Consider the following 11,561-nt stretch of genomic DNA (forward strand, 5'->3'; position numbering starts at 1 on the left):
TCTCGGTTATAAACTATTCAAATGTTTTGGGCATATATTAGGAAAAGCGGAACGATGTTACTCTGTAGTCACCTTCCCTTTTCCTGTTGACGACATTTTGTCCTTGTGTGCTTCGTTAATTGAGGCCTTATTTTTGGTAACATGGTATCCCAAAATACCTGTTGTCTAGAAGCTGAAGTCACAATACGGCAAAGACACACGAAATTCCGGACGCGAACTAATGCATTTCAGTGTACACTTCAGTTCAAGAGGTAAATAACCATGCAATACGCACGTCACGGAAAAATTACATGAGGGTAGGAAGAAACCGGTAATTCGGGTATGAATATCATGCATCAAGATACGTTTAAAAGGACGAACGAATAGTACATTTCACTAGTTACAGTCAGGTCAACAATGAAGACATTTCTGTTTTTAGCCTTGGCTGGCTTTGTTCTCGCTATGGGTCTTGCAGTTCCGTTCAATGAAGATGATCTGGAGTCGCTCGCAAGAAAATGAGTTAAAGGACATAGCTGAAGACTATGAAGAAGAGGACCCAGATGAAAGGTCGGGCCTTTCTTTAAATAATTCGAACAAGCAGGAAACAAAAAGGGAAAAAAAACTTCGAAGTGGCTGGTTCTTGTAGAAATTACTTGAATAAAAATGAAATTAAAGCAAATTTCTTCATTTGCTTACCTCTTAGGACATGATTGAATAGTCACTCTGTCAACGGTCTTTTTCAATAAAAAATGGATAACTTTATAAACGGTGAAGCTTTGCAAATAGCACCAGTCCTAAAAAAAAAAGCTGAAATACTGAAAATTTCTAAGTGATTGTTTTTTGTTTTTTTTTCTATGAGTTGCAGAAGTGTTAAACGTCAGACAATTAGGTGTTAAACAATTAAGTGTTAAACATAAAGACAATTCCTTCGTATGCTAACCTCGAAGGATATAATGTTACATAAAGTCTGTCTTCGGTCTTAAATTCAGCAACGTTAGGATTTTCAGGAACCTTTCGAAGGAAATTCCGTAACATTTTTTAATTTCCACCTTTTCGAAAGGTGACATAATTTTTGGTTGAATGATAAGCGCCCTAGTATTCAACAATTTTTCACTAAAATGTAAAAATGCAATCAATAAAGTTCTTAAAAGAGCCCTCAAATGTTTGGGGACTTCAATATTTCTTCTGTGTTGGCTTACTGTTTACATGGAACTTTAGGGCTTATGATTGTTTCATGAAAATCCATCAAAACACAAAAGCCGTTTTTCTGTCTTAATCTAACTCGAAATCAACAAGGAATATCTAGCTAAGTATTTTCCTATCGATTACGAATGAAAATTTGGCGAAAAGAAGCACTTGAGACACTTTTTTCAAATATTTTCAGAGCTATATTTTGAGGCATTCTCACCATATCGATATGAGTACTGCAGCAGAAGATTCAACTCACAAGTTCCCTCAACTTAGGCTTTCGGATGTAAAATAGAATGGCAAACAAGAAATAATTACTAAATAGACGCGATTTTGCCCTCTCTTTGATTCTTGGATTTGGATGCCCTTTCAAAATTTTCAGTTTTGAGTCATCTTCTCGTTTAACTTGAACGCACGTTTTAAAAAGAATATCCATTACCGTCCACACAGGCATCAACAAGTTGTCGAAAACCTCTGCTCAAAAGGCCGTTAAAAATCCAGGGAGAGCCATCACTACTGCTGTAACATAATGATTTCTTTCAAAGGCCACCACAAAACATTCCACCATCTTTGACGATATTATGTGGTGCAATTTGTATCACCATACATGTACCTACTGAACCGCTTACTTTTCAATAGCGGCTCAACCTCGTCATAAATGGCGGAGTGTTCGGCGGGGTGTTTTGAGGTGGGTTTTGAAAGAGATCTGTACGTTATAGCAGTAGTGATGGCTTTCTGTGGATTTTGAGCGGCCTTTTGAGTAGCGACAAGTTGCCAGCATCTCTGACGACGAAAGCGGGAGGGCAGTGGATATTATCGTTACAACTCGGGTCGAAGCAACCGAATAGATGAGAATTTAGCAATCCAAGAATCAAAGAGAGCGCAAAATCGCGTGTAAGTGACATGTATTTTGTAGTTATTTATTATTTCCATTTTATTTTACACCCGAAAACATGCGTTGAGGAAGCTTGTGAGTTGAATCCTCTGCTGCAGTGTTTATATCGATATCGTAAGAAAGCTTCAATGCAATGATCTGAAGATATTTGAAAGTAGTGTGTCCAGTGCTTCTTTTCGTCAAATCTATACTCGGAATCGATAGGAAAGTGCTTAGCTAGGTATTTCTTGTTGATTTCGAGTTAGGTTAAGACAGAAAAACGGCTTTTGTGTTTTAGTGGATGTTCATGAAATGGCCAAAAATCGTGCAGTTCTTTGTAAACAGTACGCCAGCACAGAAAAAATATTGAAGTCCCCAAACATTTTAGGGTTTTTTTTGAGAACTTTATTGATTACTTTCATGTCCATGTCCATGTCCATGTTAGAATAATGTGTATTTGGGTTTGCACATTGCAGATATTTGCCATCAATGAAAGGCTATTCATAACACTACGAAATATGTATCTTGCTTCAGATAAAGCCAAGAATAGAAATCAAATTTCCCAGTTCAAATGAATTTCTGTGCTTTTAGACTGATGTAGAGCAGGATCCAGTGTATTTCATTTTCACATGGCTTTTCTTGTTGTAGAAATACTAAACCAAAGATGGCCAATTAAATATGCATAAATTAGTGCCAAGTGGCCCTTTTTGAAGGGGGTCCCCCTAACTTGAAGGGAACGAATTATTTTGACCTACTTTTTCGTCACAACCATTCACTCACCAAGCCCAACATTTGTACGAAGCAGTGATTTGAGCTGTATCACCTTCTGCCTGGTTTTCTCATGGACACACTCTTAAATATTATTATTATATTATATCTTTCCGAAATGCGAGCTATTGGACAGGAAACTCCGGATTTTTCGAGAGTGCACGCCTCGTGGGATGAAATGATACTGCATTATTCCCCTGAAAATTGAGTGATATTAGGACCAATCAAAATGCAATACAGAAAATGACTTGGAGCAGATGTCAATTGAGTGTCGCAAAATTATAAGCCAAAGTAATCACTCTGCCAATTACAAATAGCTCTCGGACAGGTCAGTAGCTGCTTAGCAAAATCAAAGCAAATGCCTTTAGCTGACGCGAAGAGTAGAAAAAACGTGCGCGAGTAGCTCAAGATTTTCTCAAGCCAGGCGCTTGGCGATTAGCTTAAGCAAATGGTTTACCAAAATCATAGTTAGTAGAGGGGACTGGTTATGAAGCCCGGTAAACCTCAAAGGAGCAAACAAAGATGCCAATATTTATGTTGGAAGGTCCACGATCGTGCACAATCTTTTGTTTTGCGCTCATACACTATGCATGAATTACGTAACCAACACGTTCCTCAGTACGGAGCAAACAACTATTGTGTTTTGTGCACGGTCAAGGCCAAAAAAGCGAACAAAAACATACAATAAAGAACTTTGAAGGGTTTCATAACCATTCCCCTCTATTAACTATGCCAAAATTAATGCGAATTACTTTCGACTGCACTCAAGCGAAAACCGGTTTACTCGACATAAACATTGGCCTTTATTTGTCACAAAATGCACTTCCACATGTTATTTGATGAGCCTAGTTTCAAATGTGCGTTAATGACTAACTTAAAATCCTTCCGTATTAGTGCTGCCCTTTTTGCCCTCCATGCTTTCACCGTCAGCTTTCCTCTGGCTCAAAGTCATTCGCTAATTCAGTTGCAATGCCCTTTAGTTCGTTTTCTTGTGCCTCCAAATTGCAATTCGACCAGGATAGAGGATTCACATGCAAACCCCATTGAGGCAGATGTGGCTTCCTCTCTAAATAGTATAACTTCATTTTATTTATCGAAACAATGAATGCAGCTTAATTTTTTTTACCTATTATCTTGTGGAGAATTTTCCTTATTATCCTGTGGAGACATAAAGTGTTCCTTTCGATACGAAACACAATATCTAGACTAGGTTCATATGCCATTAGATAATAACTCTTATATTGTTAAAATAAAGTCAAATTTTAGCAGTTCTCCTATTATTTTCCATCAAAGGGGAAACGCGTAGCTTTCTACACAATATAATTAACACGTATAGGACGACGCGAAAGAAAACAACTCATATTCATCTAGCAACAGAATTATAGATACTGAATTTTTAGGCTTGCGTAAAAATATTTGCGTGTGAGGTAATAGCACGTAAGGTTAGAACCCAAATATTTCAACCAAAAACATCGTTTTGACGTCAGGATAAACCTGACACTGGGTGTTCATACTATTTAACGGGAAAAAATCGCTTTGTTATTTTTTAAAACCAGCGCTGACCACCCTACACATGTAGATCTTACACCAGTGCACTTGTTCTGTGTGGTTCTTAGACACAGAGAGTTGCGTACATTGTTGTCTTCATCACATAATATTGATATTCATTTCTTACTGTTAATCGTTACTCTTAAATACATAAACATGTACGCTGTTAGCCTGCGGAGCAGACGTTCATTTCCAGAAGCAGGCGAAGGGAACGAAACTACAAGCAAGTGCGAAAAATAAGGAGCAGGGGGAGGGTTGGGCAACCCCTCCCGCTTCTCCTTTTGCTCTCTCCATGCCCATTTCTCTCAATTTTTTTCTCACTCCAGGCGGTCGCTTGCTGGCTCGTTTGCTCAATCTCGTTTGCTCAATTACCCCGCAGCCTGGAAAATGGAAAGGAAACGTCTGCCACGCAAGCTAGTGCGCCGCCAACGCTGAAAACTTGCAACGACAATTCATTTTGAGATTTACAATGCCAATGAAAAAAATTTAACTTTGAGCAAATTTACCATTCTATTCCGTGAGCTGTTCAGAAATAACTGTTATTGTTAACTTTTTGGGTGAGAAAATTCCATTTTATTAAGTGGCTCTCCTGACCATTTCTCGTTGCGCAACAGCTCCAGCTTAGCCAAATATTTCTCTGCAATTCTTATCTTGTTTTGTGTTTGTTTTTGAATGATCTAATCCAAGACACAAGTGCCATTAAAAACCGAAATAGATTTTGAGACACGCACGCAATACACCTTCAAAGTTTTTTGTAATTTTATGAAGTCAAATAGAGCACGTGACAGGTCTGTTTTCAAACTAGGTATAACTAAATGAAAATTAAAGCTGATCTATTTGTAGTGTTCTCTCATTATTCAATATTTGAATTTACGAGCGGAATTTATGCAAAAAGGAAATTTTATATTTCTCCTTGCGTGGTTGGAAGACTGACCTGTTCTCCCACAGCAGCAATTGACAAATAACTATTAGCAACATTCATTTTGATGGGCAGAAACTGTTTTCTTTTATTATTATTTATTTATTATTAAGAAAATTTGAATGTTATTTTATACACCTTGGTAACGCGCGAGGTCTTACGTGCATCGAGATAATATTAGGGTTTGGAATGATAAGTGCCGGGAGAAAAGCCAGCGAACACTGAAGTAAAGGAAACATCGAAGCAAAGATAATACCAACACAAGACCGTATATTAACATGTTAACTAGCTTCAGCAATTTGATTCAAGAGATTAAGATAAGATATCGTGAGCATTTTGGATTTGATTGGATTGAAATTTACATGTATTTTTTTGACACTCGTGAAAAAATAGTTTTGGAAAGCATTTCACTTTGTTAAATGTGTGTTTTTAGTAAAAAAATGTTTTGGCTTATGTTGTTTGCATGTTGTTGCGTTGTTATATTGTTGCGTTTCTTATATAATCATAAGTAAGAAGAACACAACTCCGTTTTAATATAGAATGAAAAACGAAATGAACACGATCAGTAGAACGCAGTTTGCGAAATCTTTCACCTTTGAATGCGATGCATATTTCAGTCACCTTAACTGACACGGTTTAACGCCTTCACTCAATCAAAAAAACAACAGACACTACCTCGCCAATGCTGCCGTGACAATTCAGCAATACAAAGCCGTTTAAAACAGTATCATATGGTAATGGTTAAATATTTTACCCAAACACTCAGCTTTGTTGCAAAAAAAACATTTAAAAAAAACAACATTTAGAAACTTAACCACATTTAAGGTGCTGTAGTATAGTAAAACTTAAACTCTATGTCTGAAATTTCACCTCTCCTTTTCCTGAGGGATTATATTCCCCTAGAGAAGATTACCACCTATCACTCACTACTCTGGGGGTTTATCACCCTCTAGAAAGGATTATCACCTCTCACTCATTACCCTAGGGGATTGTCACCCCTAGAGAGGATTATCACCTCTCATGCATTACCCTGGGGGATTATCAACCCCTAGAGAGGATTATTACCACTCTCAAAGTACCCTGGGGGATATTTCACCCCTAGAAAAAGTGACCTACTGTCCCTTGTTGGAGTACTTCATCCCTTCATCCCCTTTTTCCCACAATTATTCTGGTTAAGTTGTCTGCTTATATGGTATAGTAAGGGTTATGGGTTGGGAGCATTGAGACGAAATCCGATAGGAAATCAGTTTTTAGTAGACAAAAACCTGGTACCGGAATAATTTTAGGTATTACAGTCCTTTGTACCTTACTTAATGCTTAAGATATAAATAGTTGCCTGAAGTAACACCGAAAACAATTTCCCATGGGAACTCGAGAAAATAAATTTCAAAGTTCCGAGAAATTGTGCAAAAAGAGGTGAAATTTTGTCATCAGTTTCATTTCACCAGTACTTTCAAGTGTTTCATATGAGCTCCAAACTTTGTTTTCGACATTCGGTGTTGTTAGAAAATCTAGGAATACTTCTTTTTTAGAAGATATTTAAAACAGTCGCACAGAAGTTTCCGAAACGATGTAAATAATTTCGGCACAAAGTTTTTGTCCACTTGTTGCTCGAACTTCTGGTGGATTCCTTCGTAATACTTTTTGTAGTGTAGCTTTTTCACTCTTTAAATTTTCGAAATGTCCTTTCTGAAGTGCCACTAAAACTAATATCGTCATATCATTCCAAAAATTTTGTTCTTTATTTTTATGATTATCAAACACGTCTCAAAGTTCTCATTTGAATAAAATTATTCTTTTCACCTGATCTTTAACCTAGTGGCTTTCTGATGTTGTAACATTGATGAAACATCTCTCGGAATTATATGTTATATATCATTGCAACTGTCTTTCTTTTTTTAATATTATTATATTCTCAAGGGAATACTACATTTTCTACAGCGGAATTGACAATAGATGTTTTTAAAACAAATGCATGCAGTTAACTCTTTTTTAAAACCTTTTAAGAGTTGCTTCAGAACACGTTTGCTATATTGAAGAGCTAATGATCACTTGCGCCATACCCGCTGTTATATTTGCCCATGATCTGTGTGTCAACACAAACACGTTACTTTATATCTAAAAAGTTTCAATATCTTACACTCCATTTAAAGTTTTTTTACGAATATTTTCTTGACGAAAAGATGAGACAATAAAATTGAGTCAAGGGATACAAAGTGACGCAAAGCTACTAGTACTCCTTTCAAAGTTTACAGGAGCTTCAAACTTGACTCTGAATTTTAGAAACGTTTGGCTCTCTAGAAAAAGGTATATATAGGTATGCACATAACAACAATACGGACTACTCTAGGTTATAAATTATTCAAATGTTTGGGACAATCGAAATGGTTTTAATAGGTAGTGACCTTCCTATTTCCTGTTGACGACAATTTGTCCTTGCGTACTTCTTCAATTGAGGCCTTATTTTTGGTAACATCGTATCCCAAAATACATGAAGTGTATTATCTGAAGTCACAATACGGCAAAGACACACGGAATTTCGGACGCCAACAAGTGTACTTCAATGTCCCCTTCAGTTCAAGAGGAAAATGACCAAGCAATACGCACGTCACGGAAAAATATTGAAATATTAATTGAGAATAGGAATAGACCCGGTAATTCTGTTTGCAATATCATACACCAAGTTACGTTTAAAAGAACGAACGAATAGCACATTTCACTAGTTACAGACAGTCAGGTCAACAATGAAGACATTTCTGCTTTTAGCCTTTGCTGGCTTTGTTCTCGCTGTGGGTCTTGCAGTTCCGTTCAGTGAAGATGATCTGGAATCGCAAGAAAATGAGTTAAAGGACATAGCTGAAGACTATGGAGAAGAGGACCAAGATGAAAGGTAGGGCTACTTGCAGTAAGGCGAACAAACAGGGACAAGAAGGGAGACATCTTCGAAGAGGTCAGCTCTTTTAGAGGCAAGATTTTTTCGTTTGCTGACCTCTTAGGACAAGATTGAACAGTTAGCCTGTCAACGGTCTTTTGCAATAAAAAACAAACAACTTCATAAATGATCAAGCTTTGCAAACTGCAAATTCCTAAACAAAGAGTAAACTACTGAAAATTTCAAAGTGGTCGCTTCTTCTAGAAATTACCAAGGTGTTGAAAGTACAGTTTTGAAGACAATTCCTCGGTATGCTGACCTCTTAGAATATGATGTAACTTAGCCTGCCATCGATCTTAAGCAATGCGAAAAAATTGTATTGATGGCTCAAGCTTAAAGTTAGCCAAGAAGCCCCACCCCTGCACCCAGTTTCTTTCTTTGTGGAAGCATTTTCCCATCGAGAGTAATGTTTCCATCAAGAAAATTCCATGTTTAATTGCTTTTTACTTCAAACTTTGATTGTTTAAGTTATTTGAGCTTGTTCGTATTATGAAATGTATGTACTGTGATTGCAGTGATGACGAAATGGACCCGGAAGATGAGTTTGATGATGACGACGATGATGATGAAGGTGTGGATGAAGACAACAGTGAACCCGATAACGAAGATGAAGTCACTGCAGTGGAAAAGTCATCCGACCCAATCTTTAAACCCGCCCGTCGATTCCGTCCTCGATCTCGTCCTCGATTTCGTCCTCGATTCCGTCCTCGTTTCCGTCCGCGTTTCCGTCCTCGTTTCCGTCCTCGTTTCCGCCCTCGCTTTCGTCCCCGTTTCCGATTTCGCCGTGGTTAACATGAGGAAATAACTGACATTACACTAATTCTGGTTAGTTGATATCAATTATAATATAACGTAGAGATAATTCACCCTCTGTGGTCCGTGATAAATTTTCCTGGACTTTCACAAGCTGACTTTGTTGCTGTTATCTCTTTTGATCATTTAGCACTGTAGTGTCTATGTTGTTGAGTTTTGATAACAAAATTTACGTGTCACTATTAACTATTTTTAAGGCAGAGGTTTTTGTAAATTTAAGAATCATGTATGCCTTTGGGGGTAGCTATCCACACTATCACACACTAATTTTTGTCCTCGTCACGTGTCACGCAAAAACCATTTGCTACTCCCGAAAGAGGCTTTCGTTTTGGTGTCAATAACGATCTAATAGGATCACCCTGTCGGTATCCACAAATCTAAGTTTCCAAACACTTGATACACTGTACTTGAAGTAAAATAAAAAAGGGCTTCAGGGTTGTCAAATGCATGTAGTACAAAAGACAAATGATCCCGCTATGATTGTATCATATTGTAAACTATGTTACATTATTCTGTTTAATACATACCGTTCTAACTGGAATATCACAAACTCAAGAACTGATGAGGCACTAGATCACCACTGGTTTTTCAACACACCTATCAAATATATTTGCATCCACACATCAAGAACCTTACTTTCATTCCTTGCAACAGTTAATTATGCTAACTTTTGATGTTTCTACAGGTCCAGCTATGAAGCACGAAAGCAGAAGCAAAGCAAAGATTACACGACTGTTTAAATTTACATAAATATCTATGTGAAATTTGTATTTCAAATGGCTTCTGTAAAAGTAAATCGAACAATAAAGTAATGCCCACTTTGAAAACTTTCCTGTCTTCTCAGTTTTGACCTACATGTAGATTCCCGCCGATGGTAAACAGGTAGCACCCCCTCTTCTATCAGAACCTCATAACTTCTAGGTAAATTTGCAATTAATGTTTGTCAACTTTTATTTAGCTATTGAAAAAATAAAGTTATAAACCATAGTTAATGGAGGGGCCGGGAATAGTTATGAAACCCGACAAAGTTCTTTGTTGTATGTTTTTGTTCGCTTTTTTGGCCGGTGCACATAACACAGTAGTTGTTTATTCCATACTGAGGAACTAACCATTAGAAACGTGTTGGTTACGTAATTCATGCATAGTGTACTATGAGCGCAAAACAAAAGATTGTGCATTGTCGTGGACCTTCCAACATAAATCTTGGCGTCTTTGTTTGCTCCTTTGATGTTTGCCGTGCTTCATAACCAGTCCCCTCTATTAACTATGTATAAACAGTTAAATTCTGTACCAGTGCCACCCGCCTCTCCCCTTACGGAACTTACGCAAGTCTCAACAAAATTAAAAGTAGATGTGGTTACCAAGGGAACATCAAACTCCTTGAACAATGAGTTGTCTGTAGACAGAAAACGATTTTTTTTTTCAAGATGACGTCTGTGACTCCCAATATTATCGCCACCCCCTAATTAATTACAACAAATGTCGTCCCATTGTTGAAAATGACATCTTGCGATTGGATTTCGTTCATGAAAGTAGGTAGCCGGTGAACGTAAACGCACGATGTTTTTGTCTCTTTCTTGTTTTTTGTTTTGTTTTTTTTTGCGAGGGGGAGAGGGTTTGCACTGTTGTAATTTTTTCAAGAATCAATACACGTATTATGAATACAGATGAACCTCCACCAACGGCCACCTCTATACAACAACCACTTTTTATGGTCCCAGGGGACAGTCCATGCATTCACTGTGATCTTAACCTGTCTACAATGGCCACATCTCCACAACGGTAAGGCATCTAAAGCGCGTTCCAACTGCAAAAATAACCTCTCGACAACGGTTAGTTAGTCAACGACTGACGAACGGTGAATACAGTCCCATTTTTATTGTAAAAGGTTACCAAGCTTCATCCGTATCATGCGTCGTAGTCATCATTAGTCTATGTTTTTTGTTGTTGTTGTTGTTTGTTTAGTTTCTGGGTTTTTTGTTGTTGTTCTTTTTTGTTTTTTGTTTTTTTGGTTTTTTGATTTTTTGTTTTTTTGATACATGTTGATTATGTTAAAACATTCATACGCTAAAAAAATAAGCATTTTCTAAAGAAAAGAAATGTTGCACCCCGAAACAAAACAAGTCACATGTTACACCCCCTACCTCCCCACGACGGCCGCAGCCATTTTCGTCTGTCCCCAAGGTGGCCGTTGTGGAAAGGTTCAACTGTAGGTCGGTTGGTATTAATGGACAAAAACGAATATCGATCGTGATCGTTAGAATAAAAGTACATGATGAGAGACAATTTTCTAAACTTTTAACTTCAAGAGCACAGTATGGTACTTGCTTTTTGGCATTTCTTTAACGTTAATTCTGAGACTCGAACGAAGAATCGGCGTAGCGCTGAAGCTTTTGGAGAAAAGATCGTGCTTATTTTAGTTTCCATTTACGATATGCTGTATCAATCATAAAATTAATTTTAGGACACGGTGTCTCAAAATATATGCAATATTTTGCGAGTTGGAAAAATAATGCTACAACCGCATTATATATTGACCT

At 37.4% G+C, this 11,561-nt stretch overlaps 1 protein-coding gene across 1 annotated transcript; it reads left to right on the forward strand.

Moving 5' to 3' along the window:
- The first annotated feature begins 7,902 nt into the window (after positions 1-7,902).
- On the forward strand, positions 7,903-9,925 carry LOC145487995 (uncharacterized). The gene is made up of 3 exons (XM_081466759.1): positions 7,903-8,166; positions 8,724-9,033; positions 9,707-9,925. Exons 1-2 carry the CDS (start codon positions 8,021-8,023, stop codon positions 8,998-9,000), a joined length of 423 nt encoding a protein of 140 aa, XP_081322885.1. The 5' UTR covers positions 7,903-8,020; the 3' UTR covers positions 9,001-9,033; positions 9,707-9,925.
- The last annotated feature ends 1,636 nt before the right edge of the window (positions 9,926-11,561 follow it).

The sequence above is a fragment of the Orbicella franksi genome, chromosome 5, assembly GCF_964199315.1.
Source record: "Orbicella franksi chromosome 5, jaOrbFran1.1, whole genome shotgun sequence".
Classification (NCBI taxonomy): Eukaryota; Metazoa; Cnidaria; class Anthozoa; order Scleractinia; family Merulinidae; genus Orbicella; species Orbicella franksi.

Bases quoted from the DNA above. Each gene is read 5' to 3' on its own strand.
- LOC145487995 (XM_081466759.1), top strand. From the start codon at position 8,021: ATGAAGACATTTCTGCTTTTAGCCTTTGCTGGCTTTGTTCTCGCTGTG. The intron at 8,167-8,723 runs GTAGGGCTACTT...CTGTGATTGCAG, and splicing joins GAAGAGGACCAAGATGAAAG to TGATGACGAAATGGACCCGG.